This window comes from Cyprinus carpio, chromosome A12, assembly GCF_018340385.1.
Source record: "Cyprinus carpio isolate SPL01 chromosome A12, ASM1834038v1, whole genome shotgun sequence".
In the NCBI taxonomy this organism is placed as follows: Eukaryota; Metazoa; Chordata; class Actinopteri; order Cypriniformes; family Cyprinidae; genus Cyprinus; species Cyprinus carpio.
The window spans coordinates 18,801,698-18,824,029 of NC_056583.1; the positions used below are offsets into that span (position 1 = coordinate 18,801,698).

Genomic DNA, 22,332 nt, shown 5'->3' on the forward strand with positions numbered 1-22,332 from the left:
AGAAAATGCTTATTTTCCCTTGTAATAATATTTCACAATATTACCGTTTTTACTGTATTTTAAATCAAATAAATGCAGCCTTGGTGAGCATAAGAGACTTCTTAAAAAAAATAAAGAAATTTGACCCCAAACATTTCAGCAATATATTTGGGAACAACGTTTATTTTTAATTAATTCATTTAAATACTATTTGAGATTTAGCTGCAACCCAGGTAACTGGTTCCAGTGTATTTCACTAGTGTACAGATTTTCTTGAGCGAGCCTAAGTTAGACCATTGTTTGAAAGGTATTGACCTAAAACCAAGTATGTATTGCTTAGTTGGAAGTCCATTGTCTGGAACCAGCCGGTTTGAGCTACGTGGGGCTGCTCTTATCTCGCCTGACACAAAGCACTATATGGGAGTGGGCGGCTGCCCCACGAGTCTGAATGGCTCCACCAGAGCTCAGTGTGAAGCAGTTTCATACTGTTACATTGTCAGATATCTGACTTTGACCAGTAAACAAGGGAGGTGTGAAGAATGTATGGTAAAGACAGAAAATTAGCTTTCTAAAAAGATATTTGAATTGAGGATATCCTACATAGTATGAGTTAGGACTCCTACAAACAGTTTTAAATCCTTCATGTTTTACTTTAAAGTCTATATTCAAATATGTATCAGCTTCTGACTTCATCTAATCTGAATTAAATTACATTTTTTCTTTTCTCATCTCATATTTAAAGAAAGTTATCCATGTTTTTACACAGAAGAGCTCAAAAGATGCTTATCTTAATCACATCCATGCAGCTGTTCTAAAGAGATGCTGGATTTAAATGTCTGTATTGATCTCTGTTTTGCTTTGTTGCTTTTTATTTATCCTTTACATTTGGTCTTGATAGATTCAGTATAGATAAGACCTCCACTGTGATGTGAAATCAATCGATGTGGACTCTAGACGGAAGCATCTCTAATTGTATACGCATTTGCCAGTAACCTCCATGAGTTGTACTGTATATGTGCAGCTGGCTGAAAAAGAAACAAAGAAAGGAAATTGTCCTTTGTATCAGATTGGATTTTTTGGCCTTTACAATCAAGGAGCACACAAACCATTAAATCCAGTTTACTCTCTCGCTTGACCTTTAAAACAGGAAAACACTAGAGCATGGGGTGCTCAGTCCTGCTCTTCGGGATCTACCTTCCTGTGGAAATCAGCTCTAATTGTAATCAACACAATCTAGATAATCACGGTCTTGGGGTTCATTTAAAAATTACATGCAGGTGTAGAGTTTCAACTACAATTTGAATGCTTTTTTTTCATCAGAACAGCTGTAAAAGGTGTTGTCAGGGCCATTAACACCACATTTACGCACATACAATTTTCTGATTAAGGTTCATATTGCGGTTAACTTTATCATCCTATTGAAATATTACTGCATGCATGTAATTTAGAAGAAACTAGAAATGAACATTCTTTTCATTCTATACATGCTCTTGTTGGCAACTTTTGACAGCAGTCTAATCAAATAATTAATTAATTCTTCATGTCTGCAATGATAACTAATAAGACTTTTTTAATAATACACTTTGATTAATTGCAAAATGTAGGTCATGATTCTTGTTTAAAAGTTTGTATAAAAAAGCAAAGAAAAATGGGTTTGTATAACAGCTTGAATTTTCAAAATGTTTGAAATGACTAATTTTAAATTAATATATGAATGAATGTTCAGTTACAGTGGCTAATTAAAACAAGGTTATAACTTGACAAAAAAAAACTCAAATTAATGTAGCCACATGACAGTTGTTTTATTCAGAGTTCTAGAACCCAAAAATGTAAGTTTAAAGTTTAATCTGGTCATAGGAATCATTTTAATGTGTTTGCATGCTGCTTAAATGGGGGCTAAATTGTCTTTTAAAGGGATACTCCACCCCAAAATGAAAATTTTGTCATCCACGCCATGAGGATGTGCTGTTTTCTTTCAAATCAAAACTAAATACATGTAGAAACAGTGCATCCTTGTGGCGCGGATGATACAGAAGAGCATACGCAGCACACGGTGATATAGAGAGACACAGAGGAGACTGCTGACAAAGGAATTGTTGAATAAAGTCGTTATTTTTGTTTTCTTTGCTTACAAAAAGTGTTCCCGTCACTTCATATAACCCAGATTGCACGTCTGATGACAGATGGAGTATTCTGACGACGACTTTCATACCTTTTATGGACCTTGACACTGTTATTTACTTGGCAGTCTATGGGATTGGAACGACATGGGGGTAAGTGATTAATGACAAAATTTTCATTTTGGGGTGGAGTATCCCTTTAAGAAAGAAAGAAACCAGATAAAAACCAATTATTGTATAAAATGTGATTGACCAGATCAAACCAATTGTTGGGTCAGTACAATTATTGGTAATAATGGTACTGACACTATCGGATGGGAACACAAAAACTTAAATGAGTTGAGCTTAATAAGGACACTATTGTCTGAGCTGCTTATAGTTAAAATTGAAGTTGTTTCATGATTGATGAACTTTTTAACTTCAACACTTCAACATTTTGCTGTTTATTACTGTGAAGCTGCTTTGAAACAATCTGTGTTGTGTGACTTAAATAATAATGACAACATTTTTATCATAAATATTCTCATACACTCACAATATTCAGTGTTTGATCAGTGCATGGTTGATCAGTGTGGGTATTTCAATGGTGGAGTCTTATATGATTACATTGGCTGCCCTCAATCCTGAATGTGTTTGTATTCTTGGTTTATGTAGTTGTGTGTAGTTCTCCATTACATGATAGTACAGTGAGGGAGAGTGCAGCAGGGAAACTGTGTGTTGGTGGTGTGGGTAGGAGCTGCTGAGAGATAGGCTACATAAAGGAATCCCTGCCTACATCACAAGCACCGACCCACACATGAATTGCGCAGTGCCCACTACTGTACTCATCGCATCTGATCCTCCTCCAGTCCTTGGATGATAGCTGCACTAAGAGTGATGTAGTCATGATGATGCTGGGAACACAACCATAAAGCAATGTTTCTCAATACAACGAAAGACATCATCTAACCTCTGATTTAGAGACCGATTCGTCATCTTTACATAAAAATCCACCATTAAATGTCTCTAATAGCACGTTTATAAAATATTAAGAAATTCATAGCTGAGGCGATGACGTTTTTCTTACGTACATTCTAATTTTGTTTTAACATTGTCTAATTTCAATTTAAACTTATTTGTATGGTGTTAAATAAATTTATACATTCGAGTGATAATGAATCTTTTAAGTAAAATATCGTTCAAATTCATTTTCATGCTCTGTCTTTACATAATTGTAAACTGTCATTTACAGTTATGAATAAATAAATGTGAATAAAAGAATTCTTCAATTTTTTTTTAAATTCAATTCAAATTTACACCGTTTAAATTGTTTTATATTATATAAGTTTATTTTAGATGTATAACTATTATTCAATAACTGATTTAGGCTATTATCACTGCTGTTTAATTTCTATAGCTTGATATGTAAATTATGCCCACATGATGACAAAAATAAAATTATATAGCCTACTTTCAGTAAATACTATTAGTAAATTTCTATATGCATGAAAGGATAATGACTTGATTTGGTTGTTTATAACTAATCGAATCGGTTCAATTAATGATTCAATGACTCTTTTATTATACACACGCTTGTCGGTCGTCACTCCGTCACATACTGGCGAACGAAAGCTGGAGAAATTCTCAGTAAATGAATCTTTTTAGTGAACAGGGGATTAAAAGATTCAGTTTATTGAAATGAATCAAAAGCAACCCCACTAAAGAGTGGGTCCAGGCATACAAACATCATGATTGAGGAACAGACTGTTCAGCTTAGCGTGAACATTATCCATTATGAAAACAGTATACACTGCAAGCACGGCACAATGTTGTAGTAAGAGTAATATATTAAATTTTTTTGAGGAACGAACCCAACACTGGTAGTAAATGATCTCACGTCCGCAGCTCTGTCACGCGAACGCTCCTATTAGAAGAACCAAGGAAGCTCTTCCGTCGCGGCGCGTCGCGCTGCTCGCTCGCAGCATAGAAGATAAGAAAAGAGAAAAGGCCGAGTCCGTTTGAATATCAAGCGCAGTTCCAGTGACGAGGATGAACGCGTACGGTGGATTCCCGCCACTCCGGCGGCTGCGCGTGGGCATCAGTGAGAGAGTTCCATATAAAAGCTCCCGCATCCTCCTCTGCCTCTGACACTCTCTGTTTGAATGCTACAGTGTCTTCTTCTCCTCCTCCTTCTCCTCCTCTTGTGTTTTTTTGGAAACATTTTCCTGCGGTAGAAATTAAAATTCTCGTCTATGGTTCTGACTCAAGCTTCCAAAATGTCCCGGACCGAAGAGGTGCACCGTATAACGGAGAACGTCTATAAGGTGATTTTTTTTTTTTTTTTTTTTTGTATAGGCTGCCTTAAATAGTTTTATATTTATATTAAATCTGCATTGAGTATTTTCTATATATTCTGTGCCAGATTCATTCATTCATGTTGTAAACTTAAAACAAAATTTGAATGTAGAGGTTTTCTTTAATAAAGTTGCTTGCTGATGAATCACTTGTTTAACGGGACAGTTCATCCAGAAATGAACATTTTGTCATCACACTCAAACTTATGCTGTTCCAAAGGGTGTCAGTTTCTTTTCTGGGACACAAATAGAGATCGTGGGCAGAATGTGAGGGACTGATAGCCTCAGTCATCATTCATTATATTGCATAAACTGCAATAAAAGTAAATGATGGCTGAGACTGTCTAACTAAGTGAATTAAGTAATGTTTTTTTTTTTTTTTTTTTTTTTTCTACAGTGAACTGTCCCTTTAAATAATAATGCAAACGACAGACTCGTATAATTAAAAATAGATATAGCTGGTTTCAGTGTAGAACCAGTTTAGCCAAATACTTGAATCTGTCATTTCACCTGTAACTCACTGGAACACATGTGAGCTCTGGGTGCCTGGAGTGATTTCATCACTTATGCTTGTAGAAGATAAATACATTTCAGGAGTTTGCTTCTGGACATTTCCTCAAGTTCTCTGGTTCCTTTATTTTTGGACTTTGTCATAGGCTTAATATATTAATGCTTGCCCTGTCTTTGAAGGTGTTAGTGTGTGTGTGTGTGTGTGTTTGTAACCATGGATTTGTTTTGCTCTAAATGAGTTCTCGGTTGGTAATGTGGTATGAAACTGATTGTGTAAAACAGATGGAGCATATCTGAGTCCCATCAGGAAAGAGTGATTAATGCACTTGCATGGATCCCCACAGCACACGAATAAGAACATCTATTTATTTCTTTTCTCTGCCAGAGTTTCCCTTGTGGAGCTCGTGTCTGTTGTAGCATATCTCTTTGAAACCACCTGACTCACCAAACTAAACCTTGGTGGCTGCTGAGACTGACCCAGTGAAGTGTGTTAGTCCAATCCTGCAGACATCTGTTAAGGGACTTTAATGTTTAGGCTGTTAATTCCAACCCATGGAGCTAATATCCTTGGCTAGAGAATGAAGGGACACTGTTATTTCTTGGGCAGGGGCGGCGTTTTTCTAAGCTTTGAACTTTTCTTTGTGGGTAGAGAAAAATTGTGCAGAAAAGAGAACGGAGTGTTTCTGCCAGAAACCATGTAGCAAATGCACTTTTTAAGGCTATGGTTTAATGTGATGTGTGAAAATGAGACATCATGGCATAACCACATTTGACAGGAGTGAATACATATGTAAACTAACAGGGATGCTGCTCTAACTTGGAAAGGCTGAAGTCAAAATGATGTCATGATAATATCTGAAGAAGGAAATTAGTTGTCTAGTACTGTATGTCTTACGTTGAATGTGGAGATACATTTTTCATGAGCTTAAAAAAGTTGTGTAACCAGCCGAAAGAAAAGCTTTAGTTTAATAACTGGGTGTTTCTTGACCACATAATCCTCCTTCTGGATTATTTTGCATGCATTAGTATTATCTTCTTGTTGAAGGCAGAAGTTGCAGAGTATTTACAATGAAACCATTTCCAATGTTATGACCTTTGAGGAAAATTGACATTTTTCTGCTGGACTGTACTTGATTGATTGTCTCAGGATTAACTAAAGACCTCAAGCTTATGTATTTCCAATGTTCTCTCATAGATAGGATGATTTTAGGTAGGATGTACCCATCATTTATAGAACAGACCACTTTAAAACCTATATCTACTGTAGCCAGCTCAAAGAAAAATGATTTAAACCTCTGTTGGGGATCATTATTTCAATGTCCTGTAGCGTTGAGAAGTGGGAACTCAAGTCATGACCAATGTTACCTCTAGCTTTGAGCATTGAGGTTGTTTTGTCCTTTCAGACTCTAAGTGGGAGGATATTCATTCCTCATTGGGTCTCTTAGCTTATTTAGGCTCTGTGATTTGTATAATTATGGGTTTTGTGAGGCCACAGTGGGGTCCTCTATTATAAGAACTAAAGAGACAGCGGATGCAGCAGAGCAATAAACTGCACTCACAGATGGAAGAACGAAGTAGTGGACCATTTGACAGCATCAGGCATCATCTTTCACATCAGCGGTTCTCAACTGGAGGGACGTGATCCAGAAATTTGGGTCGGTTCTGTCACAGACAACAGGGCGAACACTGTAAAATGCAAATCATAAAATACAATGTAACATGTAATCATTCATTGTTGAGATGGCAATATAAATAGGCTTGTTAGCAACTTTTAAAAGGGCAGAGGAAAGGGTCCTTGTATCTTTTGTTGTTGACATCAAAGGTGGAGAGTCTGGTAAAACTCTACAGCAGGTGTGTCAAACCCAGCTCCTGAAGGGTCACGGTCCTGCAGAATTTAGCTCCAACACAACAACCTGCTTCAACAAACTTAGTTTTTAGGTGATCATGAAGACCTTGATTAGCTGGTTCAAGTGTTTTTAGTTAAACTTTTTTTTTTTTTTTAATGTCGGCCAGAATAGTTTTGTAGTGCTGAAATGTTGACTGAAACTGTGATGTTTTAATTAGCGTTTTGACCATCTCATTGTTTATTTCGTGTAAGTGAGTGACAAGTGACGTGACATACAGCCAGGTAAGGTGACCCATACTCAGAATTTGTGCTCTGCATTTGACCCATCCAAAGTGCACACACACACACAGCAGTGAACACACACCAACACCGTGAACACACACCCGGAGCAAGGGGCAGCAGTTGGGGATTCGGTGCCTTGCTCAAGGGCACCTCAGTCGTGGTATTGCCGGCCCGAGACTCGAACCCAGAACCTTAGAGTTAGGAGTCAAACTCTCTAACCACTAGGCCACATAACCAGATAAATCGAATGATTTGTTCGCGAACCAGACATCACTAGTACAAAGGGAAAAGATATTGATACGTAGTGTATTAAATCTGTGCGTTAGTTTATTGAGCCTGTTCTTTTAACTGTTTTAAAAGTTACTATGCGCTGTTGAAGAGAGTTTCATCGTTTCGACTGTAGTAACCGAACCCGACACACAGTTTGATTGCTGAATGGAGGATGACAGACAGCCGCAGCGGAAAGAAGAGTTTACGTGAACTTGAATTTAATGACTTCAATATTAATCTGTACCTTACATTGAACTATGGATCAGCTTCAGAACACTTGAAATATAGTGCACGAACACTTTTTGGTGCTTTATAATGTTTTTGTGCCTTTCGTGGGGCTCAACAATAACACAGAATAGTATATGCACATCGGATTTGGATATGTCTCGTCTGACCAGTGCCCAATCCACAGAAAATGCCAGTATCGGAGCCGATACCGATCCTGAGTATCGGATGGATGCATCCCTAGTTACTTAGTAGGAAGTAGTCAAATTTGAGAGATGCCAAAATAGATGGATTACTCAAACCAAATGGGGACCTCAAACCATGAACAAACTGCTCTAGTATTCTAGGTAGTAAGTGGTTCCACTATATTCTTTTTTGCATATTGTTAAGCCTATTGAATTTCTTTGTTTTTGAGGTTACTTTGGTATAATTAACAATTTTACTACTGTGTTGGGTTGCTACTTGATGTCCAAAGTAAAATCTAGGTCCTTATGCAAATCTAAAATTGTTTTACTGTATATTCATGTAACTGGCTGCTTTGTCTTTTTTAATGCTTTTAATTTTTTAAATGCTTTTAATGCTTGTTGCAGTTTCTGCACTGATTTTGGGGGGAAATCTGCTAAAATTGACAGAAATGTAAACTCCCTAAAATGTTTTCTGTAAAGTAGCAGAAAAGTAGCAGAAGTAGCAGAGTAGCAGAAAACATTATAAAACTGTTTAATAAACAAATATGAAAGGTGTAATAATGTGTAGAGCTTGAATGACAGGAATGTCAGTTTGTGGAAATCTGCCATTTTTTTTCAATGAATTCCGCGAATGCATATTTCATGTAGCACGTCTTATGTTCAACTCGATCTGTCTGCAATTCTTTGTCCAACTTCAAGTGTGAATTTGGGAGTGTGTCGATATGTATGTTTGTGTGTATGCCTGGCAGCTGCTTAGTAATCCCACATCACCCTGGGAGCTGAAATCCACCCGTCTGCACTTACGAGTGACTCAGCCTGCATCTGCCAGTGTGTGTGGGCAGTGTCTCACGGGCCGATGGAGTATGTGTGTCAGTACCTGCATGTGCCTCTGTCTCTGTGTGTGAGTCCGTGTGTGTGTGTGTGTATGGGGTAGTGTCTCGCAGACCGAATGGTCCTGTTGTGAGAATGTGCCTCTGCCAAAGCGTAGGGGTTGTGAGTGAGTTCAGCCTTGTCTTTGCCCACGGTGAGTAGGACAGTCAGACCTCAAAGATATTGTCATCTGTTGGAGGCAGTTTCTTTCGTACCACACTGCACTGCCCACACCTTGACCACATTTCCACGCTTGAACTGGCCTTTTACTGGGCCACACTTCTGTTGATGTAGATATCAGGCTGAATAATGCTCATTAATATTTTCTTAAAAGAGGAATATTTTCCCCCTTTTCCCTCCAAACAGATGGAGATATTAGGGGATAATTCAACAAATAATTTTACTTGTAATTTACACTGACTAGTGCAACTGGTAAAACTGTTAACAATTACCTTTAAGTCACATTTAATGACAACGACATTACTTATTGCTGCCCAGAGCAGTTCCTTTGTTTTGTGTGTGTGTGTGTGTGTGTGTGTGTATTTGTTTTGTGTTCAGGGGTGTGTTCTCAATAAAATAAAGTGGATTGTAAGGGCAGAGTGGGGATTTCTTTATAGGCTTGTTATGAGTTTTGGGTGAGGTCAATTAGTGTGTTTTGATTTCCCAATTCATATGCACAGCAATTAGAAAAGCACAGTATGTGTCCCCTTGCGCCTTTGTTTTGGTGTTATATAACAATTCCTAGTTTCAACTTTTCCTCTCATCTCAGTCCAAGTCATCTGGAGAGCCTTAAAAGAATATAGATGTCATTAAAATCCGTTCTAAATAATATTTTTGTTTGTTTTTGTGTTGTAAGCTTTTAGATAGAAGACAGATGGTAGCTTAACAGCATGTTGGACGAAAGCTGTTGGACTGTGTTTGCGTCTGTGTTTTTGACTGTCTGTGTACCTCTAAAGGGAACGGGATTCTTAGTTGAGACAAGTAGATCATAAAAGCTCCGTAAAGTGCAAAGCTTACAACTTTATGCAGAAGCCTGGTACTTACAGATGGCTGCATTATGAGTGTGCCGCCTTCCTTCATTATGCCATGTTTTATTTATTAATATATGTCTTGTTTTCTGGAATCTTGCTGAAAACCACAGTCACCTCTGTTGTTACTTTTCTTCATTGAAAATACATTTTCACAGTGTATTGGCTGTCAGTTCACTAGGGGTGTTGCAATTAATTGTTGCATTGATGCATCGTGATGCGGACGTGGACGATTCTGTGTCGATGCAGTAATAGACCATAATCGATTATAGCCTACTGATGTCATTCGCATACATGCTTGTCATGCGAGAATAAAAATTGCATCCCATATTTTTAAATCCAAGATCTGGGCACATTGCTGCGGGCCTCATTGCACAGCCCTGTGAGACATGTCACATTGCTTGACGGCGTGTGCTTCCACCCGCCGTTATTTCAGTGTTTTACTTTAGATGTGCTTTCATTGATGCCGTTTGGAATGCAGTACATATTAGATGTACAAAACTCATGTACTGAAAAACTTTCACGTTTGCTTTGTGTTTGTTTGTCCTGAAGCTTGATTGCGGCTGTGGTTAAATGCACTTGCATCTCTGAATACTTTTATGATGCGAAATTGATGTAAACAACACAGTCAGTTATGTTTTCAGAACAGGACAAAACATCTGATATGTCGAAATAGATCTGTGCATTAGTGGAATGCAGCCTATTAAAGCTGCCACTGTCTATGATCTCATCAGTAATAATCAAACAGCAATAATGCTGAGGAAAAAAGAAAAACACGTAACTATGATTGCCTGCAAACCTTCGGACACTTAGAGTACTTTTTGTTTATAACTTGTACTTGTCTTTCCCCCCCTTTATTACTTTATATTTGCTTGAAACTATATTTATTTGGTTAAGTTCTTAACAATTGTTTTGATTTATTATTAATTTGTAATTATTTTAAAAAGTAGCCTGCTTATAAAATTAATTTGATATAACCATGATGCATCGTGATATCGAATCGTTGACTTGATAATCGTAATCGAATTGAATCGTGAAACTAGTGACGATTCACACCCCTATAATCCACGTGGCTGGTTCTAACTAATGACAGGCACATGTGTGTAAAACAGGACTATAAATTGGCTAGTATTTGGGTAAATTAATCTGGACCAGCATTAACAGTTTCTGATTGGCTGGTTAACAGAACTTGTCATTCAAACTAATATTAGTTCTATAAAAACTCTTAATAAGTGTTCATTGACTGCCAGTCAAAATCCATCCTGCATCAAAGAGGTTGGGCATTTAAAGTGGCAGACAACAAAACTGCAGTGCATGCTTATAATAAACAGAACATTATCTCGAGTTGGTGTGGACGCTAATATAGGTATCATTTTTGGTGTGAATGGGCCTTTAGTCAGTGCTCTAATGTAACAGAAGACTGTATTGTTGTTGATGTGGTGTTGTGGTTAAAGCTATGGGTTAGTAAAAACCAGATTAAAGAGTTTTATGTGTGCACCCAGATGGAGAGAGAGACCGCACTGTTGTCTCTGTGTGATTTGTAGGTGAGAGGCAGGCCAGCTGTTTGAATGTCAGTGATGATGAAAGAGTGAATGAGAAAAAGAGGAGGGAAAGATTTTATTTTGCCACACCAGATTATTGTGTCCTTGCAGGCACAAAATGTTTTTGTACTTTCATATAAAAATCACACAGATACACAAAATCTGAGTGATTATAAAGAAATTAATTAAAATAATTACTTAAGCAGCTTGATGTTAAATTCCACATCAGGTTTACTGATAAAAAATATCTAATAGTACAAAGTGCTTAGGTGTCTGAGAGGTATTTTGGTCTTTAGACATGTCTTCAATCAACACATCTCTTGATGATGATGGTGATTTGAATATTTTGGGTCCATCCCACCTCATTCCAATCTAATGTGGGCTAATGTGGTCCTTTGGCAGCCATGATGGATATAATGTGATTGAAGAGTGGTCTGTTTCTGTCATGCCTGTTATGAATAAACACTGGCAGGGCAAACATACTACTGTCATGCCTGCCAGGCAGAGTGGTTTGAGTGGGTACCAGAGAAAGGACGGAGGATGGAATTGGCAAGCAATGAGAGAAACCTATTATAATATCCCTGATGCACAAATGTTTAAGGTTACAGTGATTAGGTTCTATAATTGTCTTGATCGTCCTGCAAATTGCAAATTCGCCCTGCAAATGATGTGGTAGCAGTCTAGCAGAGTGAATCTTATGTAAATTGTCAAAAAATGTCTGAGAATATTCATCTCATATTTCAAGCACAAATCAAAAGAAAAAAAAAGAAATTATATTTTGCATATAATATATATTGCTTCCAATTCTAGGTAGCATATAATGAAAAAAGTGGAGAAAAAGGGAAAAGAATCCCTGACAAATTCTAAATACTATAAAATAATTAACTATACTAAAAATGATTAAATAATGATACATTTTGTGAAAGGTTAATTGTTAATTATTGATAAATGATTATATATATATATATATATATATATATATATATATATATATATATATATATATATATATATATATATATATATATATATATATATATATATATATATTTGTGTATATACACACACACACACACGCAACCACAATAACTGAACTATGTCATGATATTTGTTATACTGAAATTATTTTGTGCTTATTTAAATGATTATAAACAAGATGGTTTATTAAACTATATTACAGTAATATCAAATTGTGTTTTGCATTATAGTAATGAGAATTTAATTGTCATGAAAACCACACAATGGGGGAAAATCATAATGAAGCTAAAATAGGCATGCAAAATATAATTTCTTATATACTTTAAATTTTGGTGTATTTAACAGTTAGAGAGGGAAAGAGGAGGAATACAGCAGAATAAGAGACACTGATTGAAGGTGAGAGGAAGGGGAATGGTTTGACGTATGTGTGTGTTTGAGACAGGAGGAGATAATTGGGAAATGCTGGAATCTTTGCTGTGACATTTCATTTGAGATCTCACGGGAGGGTACACCAGCAGAGAGACGAAACTGTGTTTATGTGCAGGAACCTGCACACACACAGCCCCATTATATACATTCATTATACACAGGCACATGTACCAGCACATGCATCACAACTGGATTCATCGTTGTCTCCTTTCACTGAAATTTAAATCTGCATTTCTGTGAATGGATTAAGGTGTTGGGATGGAGGGGGACACAGTGTTCCTTCAGTCAAAGGTAATGAGCTCTAGCTGCACAAAATCCCCCTCTTGCTGTGATCAGATGGTACAATCCAAACGTGCAGGGAATAGGAATGCACTGTAGCAAAGAGTAATGCGGGGGAATTCCGACACAACCATATTTGGGCAAGGAAGTCGTTCTTTCTCCATCTCACCTCTCCAAGCTCACTCTGAAGTGGGATGCACACAGTGCTGATGTTCACGGTGAACTCGCACAGGCACACATACACCCACACATGCACACAGACAGGCTCATCTGAAATGGAAATTGGTAAGATGAGCGACATGGCGGCTTGTAGGAGTGAGACAGCTGTAACTAAATGACTTGCAGCATCCGCAGTGGACAAGAAAAGATCTTTGTCCAATGTGGAAGATGGTGGCAGCCTCTGCAGAATACCCAGATCAGAGTCTAATACTCTTGCTGTTAGTGTCATAGCGTAATAAAATGGTAAAATTGATCTCGAGTCACTGTTTTCTTGAAGCTTGGAGTTTTTATGAAGGAAGTGGTTAAATATCAATCCTTTAAAGTCGCGATGAAATAGAAGTAAAGGCAGATCTTTTTGTCGGTACTGTAACTTTCATCTGAGCTAAATTATTGAAAAAGAAAAAAATGTAGGGCGGAACTTGGTTCTGACAATCAATTGTTGATTGGATGGAGGCAATCAGCTGAAATTGAGCTTGCAAGATTGTTGATTATAAGAAAGAGACAGGGTTTAAGTAGATGAAATTTTTAGAGAGGTCAGACATACGTCACCAGTCTTTTCACTAGAAGATCAAATCATGACATTATGATTAATAATTACAAGGATGAAAAATATTCATTGATTAATTGTTTATAATAAAATCATTAATGTGGATTTTGAAAATACATAGGGTGAATTTTAAATATCAAAATATCTTGGGAAAGAACAATATGTGTGTATACATTTAATACATTTTTGCATGATAAACAAGAATTTATTTAATTTCAATACATATGTATGAACATGAAGTTTCTGCTCATGAGACGTAGGAGGAGGTATATGTATTGCATATTGCTTTTACATCTCTGAGTGCGTGTTATAAAGCTAAAATGTGTTGTTTACTAGATGATCTTACAATATGTAAATTACAGTGTTTCAGGGTGCAAGGGGTCTTTCTGAACAAGTGAAAGTGTGTCGAGCTGGAAAAATACATACAGTATTTAAAGTCCGGGTCACCTTGTAGCAAGCTTGTAGCGAGTGAAACTTTTTTCAGAATTGATTTTTAGGTAATTTCCAGCACTGAATAATCAAATTAATTGACAGTGCAATGCAATGCTTGGAACAGAAGGTTAGCCGCTGAAAATTAACCCTAGCATTTGGGTTCAAATACATACTCAGACACACTGATTAATACACATCATCATTATCCTACTCAATTGTCCTGAAGCTGTAAGACTCAAGAACATTACATAATGCTGAACAGCAGGAAGTCTTAACCAGACTACAGCTTACATCTGTGACCACACAACTGCTTTAACCATGTTTTACTATGTATATTGAAGACATAAAGAAGCATTTTTATGTAACCACCTGACATTGAAGCATAGATTGCTATTGGACTGCACACACACACAAAGATGCAAGAGTTGATTACATTCATCAATCTTTTCCAAGCTGTCTGAGACTGCAGCTGCATTAGTTTCACATCACAGGTTTGTGTTGTAGCAGGTTTATATAGCACCAAGGTAGGTTTTGATGCATAAGGGTGTGTTTATGGTAAATGAGGTATGTTTACAATCCTGCTAGTTCAACAAATACTAACCGTTCTCCCATTTCTCAACGTATTACCATGCTGAAAAATTAAATGGAAATCTGTGTTTTGTGTCTGGCAGAGCCACACAGAAAAGGAAATGACACCTAATCGGGGGTTTGGTTGCTCTCGTTCATGCTTGTTAAACATAGATTGATTGCTGTGGGACTAATCAAGGAAAGAGAGTTTTCCCAGTGGAGTGTTTTTAACGCTTTTAATGATAAGATGTTGGGTGGACATCAGCTTGGCACTGGTTCATGTATAATGCTGATTTCTCTAGGACAGAGCTCTATGGAAACTGTTGTGGAGAGGAAAATAATTTGGTTAAATTTATTTGCTTAGTGATTTTTAATCTTTCCCATGTACACATAGAATGGATGAGATTTTAAGGTTTCCAGTGCATTGCATTCTGTTCATTTACTCTCTTATGATTGCTTTATGTTTAACCACAGCACTTAAGTGGGACATTAGTGGACATTAAAATGTGCAGAAATTATACACTTCTGCATTTTGTTTTGCCAAAACCTGACATGCATAAAGCACCCTGGTCGTTACATGAATACCAGTTGTATATTTCACCTCATGAATGCGATCATGTGCTTTTATCTCACAGGAATGTGGTGCAGTGAGATCTATCAAACTGTGTCTGTGTAAATCCTTCCTTGATGAAAACATTCCAGCTGTGCTTGCCATGATTTTCTCCTGTGCCTCTATTTCCTTCTCACATCTTCTGCTGGTGTTTCTTTGATGGTCTGCATTTCCCCTTTCCTTGATTTTATAATGAGGATTAGTACCGCTGGACAGACTCTGCTGTATGATTGCATGCAACAGATGATGAATTACATAAGAAATAATTGTGAGTTAAGATGTTGTTAGATAAGACGTGATAGTGAAAGCCGACAAAATATTTTAAAAGATTGCTGTTTTTAAACACGTACAAAAAAAACAACCTCACGATAGTGTACAAATATTATAATATATTATATTTTCATATTGGCAAATAAAAAAAATTCAAATGAAAAAATCTATTCATTGCATGTTCCTTAAGGTTAATTTATTATTATTAGTAGTAGTATTTTGGCATAGTCCATTTCTGAAGACCTCTGAATCACAGTTTGCATTGCAGCAACAGATTGAAGCAGTCTGTCTTTGTCCTCATTTTCACAGGGAACCTGCTTTCATTGTAACTGGAGCACAGGGTGGGGGGGATTTGGGATATTCCCAAGCAATCAGTTTACTGTCGACCTTAATTGAGTACATAAACAACTTCACTCCAATTCTGTTAAACCCAGAGTGGAGGCTTTCATTCATATAGCTTCATTCTCTCTCCACAGCTGCCACAGTATTTGTATTGTACAGTGCTTTATTGCTGTTTTCTTCGTAACTGTCTTAGACTCTGTCTTCTGGTATACTCTTCTTGAACCCTTCCTCTGTCCTTTTATATGCTGCCCTGTTGTTTTCAAAACCGTGATGAAGCCTGTAGAAACAGGAGCAAAGTGACTCTGGGGAAAATGTTCTCAGAACAAATTTGTCAAGAGATTTAACTCTGAATGGACCAGCAAAGCTCTTTTGAGAAGAGGAAAAGGTCTCCTCCTTTAAAATCTATTAATTTCTGCTGAAACTCTGAAATGAGGAGTTTCAGCAGAAATGAATAGATTTTAAAGGGCAACTCTTGATTTTGGATTAGGTGAGTCAGGCTGTGGGTAGATCTCCACATACTCCCACAATCCTGTGCCCACAAGCAACGGAGGAATGACAAATCCCAACTGACACAATGCCCTCAAAGTCTCACTAATGAGAGTGTCCTGAAAGCTGGGGGCGTGAGAGCTCTGGCCCTCTCTTTCTCTCTCTATCCATCTTTTCTTGGTATCTGCACATACTCTGCATCTTCATATCCACACTTATCCCCAATAGACAGACACTTTATTGTAATGTAGACTTAGAAACAGATGTTTAATTTTCTACATCCCTGTGAGATCTGACTTGCCATTGTGTTTGTCCCATTGGTGTTCTTGGTAGTGGTGAGAATGAATGCTAAATGGTGACTGCTGCTGTTGTTCTGACTAAAACTGTGCTATTTCTGTTTCAGTCCATCATGGAGCAGTTCAACCCTTGCTTAAGGAACTTTGTTGCCATGGGGAAGACTTACGAGAAGGCCCTCTCCAGTGAGTACATCAGTGGCTTGTTCTTTATCTCTCTTGCAGTTAATGAGCCAGCTATTCAAGCTCTTGTTTCATTGGTCTGCTTTAATTTATGAGAAGATACTGCTTGAAATTCATGGCTACAGGGAGTGCCACTCCTTGGTCGCATACACCTTTCTGAATAGCATCTGAGATTTGTTATTGCTAATATGCAAACTCAAATTCTTGCATAGAACTCTAGTAGAATGTTGTTTAAATGTTTGTTGAATGTTTGTTAAGAATTAATGTTTTTGTTTGTGGGGCGGAAGACTTCCTGTTCTCTCGTAGTGGTGATGTCATAGAATGTTAAATGTCTAAACCCATTTGCACCATCCCCTAAACATCCATACGGTTCATGCATGTTGCATCTCCAGAGCTATCACATAACCTATATGTAACCAATGACAATCAATGATGTATTTCTGTTATATGTGCAGACCTTCATGTGTGTTTTTTTGAGATGTTGACTGGGCAAGGACAAAGACGTAGACGTTTCTAAGCAAAAATATGCACTGGGAGAAAGGGAGAGTAAAATGGAACAGAGGACAGGCGTAAATAGGCCAGAGAGAGCTTTGGGAGCAGACACAGTCCCATGGAGGGAGCGAAAAAGGGAACATGAAAGATGTATATTGAGGACAAGAATGATACGTCACTACAAGCAGGACGAAGTATGGCAAAAACAACACTAGGTAGCACAGGTATCTGGTGTTCAGACCAACAATTAAATTTCCTTTTTTGCATCGCCTCTTTCTTGCGCAATGCTTTATTCTGAGAATAATAATTTACTAACAATATCTCATTTTTTACAGTATTGAAAAAACTGCTTTCCATGACAAATTCTAATCAGGTGTGACGCAACAAGACGACAAGCATGTTTATCTGTGTATTCTGAACATGAAAACTAAACAACCAAACCAGACACCTAATTGATCACAAAACACAGCCAATTACTACAATTGTTTTTACTACTACTACTTCCACAGTCTCTCCTCATCCATATTTGATGTTTAATATGTATGAGAAGTAGTGTTTCGGTCCAGTGAGATTTCAGTCTGGGTGAGGTTTACTTGGCGTGAGGCCGTAAAAATAGAAAAACAACAACAGCAGATAAAACAGATAAGTCGTGATCGTGGCTTGTTAGGAAAATTCTGATTTATGTGAAAGAACTTTTAAATCACTTGTTCCTTTTATTGCATTGCTTCTGGTTAGGACACATTGTTAGGGTGTTCTACAGTTGCTAAACCAACGTGATTTGCATTATTTTCAGGTAAATAATGCTGCCACATTGTCTGATCTCAGGGTATAATGCGTACAGATTTCTTGTGTTCAGTTTAGCTCCACAGACAGGGCAGAAGCTGTAGGATGAGCATTGAATCTCAGTAAAGTTGCACTGTGCAAAGTACTGCAGAGAACCAATCACTTGCCTCACCATTCCAGACTTCATCTAATATTTTATGAGGCAGAAAATACAAGAAAAAGACCAACGCTCTAGAGGGTAGACCGCGAGAGTGTGTGTATGTGTGCGAGAGTGTGAAGTCTGATAGATAAGGTTAAAAATAGACCCAACTTGAGTGAGATTTGCGCTCCCATCCTTGTAGATCAGCCTTGGCTGCAGCTACGAAGGTTCACAGAATCCATCATGGGGATTTGCTTGAGTTGTAAATATGCCAGGTCTTGCAGGCAGCAGAGTGGAAACCCTCCACAGTACCCACTAATGACTAGTGCAGATGGTGGCCACCGGGCATTTACAAGTTTTTGGGCTGCTTGGCAAATCCAAGAAACCAATAGTAAAACTAATAGATAATTAAAATGTCATAGTACAAAAATAATAATAATAAAAAAGGGCTTCTATTGTTCAACAGTGGCTTTAGGACAAAGAGATTTTTGGAGGTCCATTTGCATGCCCTAGAGTACATAATTATGTTCAGATGTCTTGTGCATAAGCAGCTGTTAAGCCTGAGGTCCTCCTTTGCCTTTTTCTTGGAAGTGTTGGAGAACTCTTAGAAATGAAGGATTGAAAGGGTTAGGAGGTTAAAAAAATTAGAATAAGAATAATTAGTGACCAAAGACCTTAACATTGGAGACTTCTGTCTGCACTATGCTAGAGAATATCACATACAAACTTGGCATGTGATAACTGGGTCTAGATTGGCATTTTCTGTGGTTTTTAACTTCGGATTGTCTCCTGTGGCTGATCAATGTTTCCTTAGAGTTGGTTGGAGAGACTTTCTATCCTATTTTTCAGACCTCTGTAATCCTCTTTCCTTCGGCTGCCTCTCTCGTTCCTTTACCCCTCACCACTCAGCCTAACCGCTGGAGCACCAAAGCCCCCAGATTTCCCCCTCTAATCCCTCACAACCAGGACGTACCTTATCCTGAGCCTGGGATTTGCTCGGACACTAGCAAATAAGTCTATACATTCATATGGAATTGGGCTGCCATTGGTGTAGCCTTACCACCGCCACCCCCAAACACTCCCGCTACATTGAACTGGAATGGTCATATGGCATTTTAAATTTGATGTGAATGTCATTGTCAACAAGGCTGTTAGGGATAGAAGTACAACAGTTCTTTCAAAATGACAGAGGCCAGAAGCAGATCTTCTACATGTGGCAGTGCTGAGAATGCAATGCTTGCGTACTTTCACTGTGTATTGAATTAGACAGGGATGCACCAATATTAAAATGGTTTTTAATTTTATGGCTGATATTAAATGCTACATTATTTTGTTTAAATAAATAAAAATTAAAACACTAATTCAAATGTTATAAAATGTTATTAAGTGAATTTGGGCATAACATTGCTGTGCATTATAATGTACAGTATAAAAACATGAATATTGATTTTGAGATATGCTAAAGATTAGATGGCAACAAAAGTGATTTAAAATGTAAAAATAAAATTGCTTTTCCAATAATGGGCAATTCAATATTGGAACAGATATATCATTCCTACACTGTAAAAATATTACGTTTTATGTAACAATATTAATATTTTTGATTAGTTTTTTTAGGGTTTGATTTCTTTATGGAATCTACCTGAATAAATCATGTAAAATCTCCTAAATTATTTAATCTATGACCCAGTAAACTTAAAATTATAATTGAAATGTCCTCATTTATTTTAAGTGGATTCTAAAAATTCTGTGATTTTCAGTAAAGGCCTGTATGTATTTAACTTTGAGTTACCTTGTACATCTTAAAGACTGTATACAGCTAGACAGCTTAAGAAGGAAAAACAACTTATATTACTACACTAGCATTAGCAAAGCTACTGCTCACTGAACGAAGCATCATGACTCATAGTAGTAGTACATGCAGTTATCTATCAATAAGTTCTACTCTTCTGCACAATGATAACAATAGAAATTCAACATAACAGAAACTCTTTCAAATGTCATACATAACTAAACATTAAAGGGCACCTATTATTCCCCTTTTAACAAGATGTAATATTGGTCTTGGGTATCCCAAGAATGTGTCTGTGAAGTTTCAGCTCAAAATACCCCACAGATAATTTATTATAACATGCTGAAAATGTCATTTTTGGGGCGTGTCTAAAAAATCGCTGTTTTGGTGTTTATCACTTTAAATGCAAATGAGGTACACATTCCTGCCCTGTCTTCAGAAGAGGGCATGGTGTATACATCTCTGTGTTGCAAACCTACAGCAAAAAACAACCGGTAGCAACATGACTGAGAGTGAGAGAATCGGTGTTCAGCCGTACATGTTTGAACCAGAGTGTGACACAGAGAGACTCCGGCCGAAGAAACAAATATGAGAATTAACCAGGATGTCTCTGAATGGTTATTTGATACATTTATATACATATAGTGTTCACAGCACATTTGCAACAACAGATAGGCAACAAACACACACACAAATACTTCGATAACATTCGCTATGTGCTTTACCAAAATGACACGCACACAAATTACGGTTAAAACATAGCTTAAGCACAATAACGACATGACATTTATGTGAGGCATGCTGTCGCATTATAGTCAAATATTACTTCTCGCACCGTACTGAAAGAAATGGAGGACAAGCGTACACAACCAAACACAACTCGCTGAGGGCGGAAACTATGGTAATGCAGTACTGTCAGTTAGCGGCCATGGTAAGAGAATCAAAATGGCATGCCTAATAAGACTGGTTTGGTTTAATGGGGATTAAACAATAAGGAGTGGGTGGATTTTTATCATTCTAGGGTGGTTGTGTTCACACACGGGCAACAAATATTTATGTCCAAACAACAAGTAAAAGTGGATTTTGCATGATAGGTGCCCTTTAACAGATATTTCCCTTCACTGAAAAACACATTAAAATAGCACTTGATTTCAATATTTACATTTATAAAGCGCATTTCTGGGCACTAAAAGCACTTTTCATAGAAGCGGGGAATCTCCTCAACCACCACCTGTGTGCAGCACCCACCTGGATGATGCGACAGCAGCCATATTGTGCAAGAACGTCCACCACACACCAGCTTATTAGTGGAGAAGAGACAGAGTGATGAAGCCAATCAATGTATGGGGATGGTTAGGAGGCCATGATGGTCAGAGGCCAATGGGCGAATTTGGTTAGGATGCCGGGGTTACACCCCTACTCTTTTTTGAAGGACATCCTGGAATTTTTAATGTCTCATCCGAAAGACGGTGATTTTTCTCAGTATACTGTAGGGCTGTGCGATATGGACAAAAAAAAACCTATCACGATTTTTTTGATAAATTTTGCGATTTCGATTTTAATCACGATTTTGACACACACAGACATGCTTTAGTCATAAATGCATTCAGTATAAACTTGAAACATATTGCCAAAAGAAAACCAATGAGAGCTTTATCAAAAAGTTGTAACATGCCTATAGAACAGACATAAGTCAAAATAATCACTAAGTAAAGATGTCAAACAAAATGTCTAGACACATGGCAAAAAAAATAAATAATAAAATCCGTGTCTTTTCGCACCACTCGATTTCTAACCTTTTCTGTTCACATCTTTTACCGCGTGCAGTGTGAAGCTCTGATCCATTAACATGGGCTCGGAAAAAATACGCATCACAGACAGTGTGTGAACCTGAACCTGGAGTTACGTAGGCATATGCCCAGTCTGTTCTGTTCTTGCGCTCCACTTAGGTGCGCTGCATTCTGACTGGATCGGATAGCATACTGCGGGAGGTCGGGACCGCGGAAAATCGTGCTATAAAGCGATTTAGAAATCGCGCACACTCAAATCGTGATTTTATTACGATTTCGATTAATCGCACAGCCCTAGTATACTGTCCCTGTCACTACACTGGGGCATTAGGACCCACACAGACTACAGGGTGAGCACCCCCTGATGGCCCCCACTAGCACCTCTTCCAGCAGCAACCTAGTTTTCCCAGGAGGTCTCCCATCCAGGTACTGACCAGGCTCAACCTTGCTTAGCTTCAGTGGGCGACCAGTCTTGGGCTGCAGGGTGAAATGGCTGCCGGTTCACTAGTCTA

At 37.7% G+C, this 22,332-nt stretch overlaps 1 protein-coding gene across 1 annotated transcript in view; it reads left to right on the top strand.

Moving 5' to 3' along the window:
• The first annotated feature begins 4,065 nt into the window (after positions 1-4,065).
• Positions 4,066-22,332, top strand: part of baiap2b (BAR/IMD domain containing adaptor protein 2b) — a 52,692-nt gene continuing 34,425 nt past the window's right edge. The window contains exons 1-2 of the mRNA XM_042768009.1: positions 4,066-4,402; positions 16,752-16,827. Coding sequence (XP_042623943.1) covers positions 4,331-4,402; positions 16,752-16,827 — 148 coding nt within the window. The 5' untranslated portion in view covers positions 4,066-4,330. The remainder of the gene's footprint in view (positions 4,403-16,751; positions 16,828-22,332) is intronic.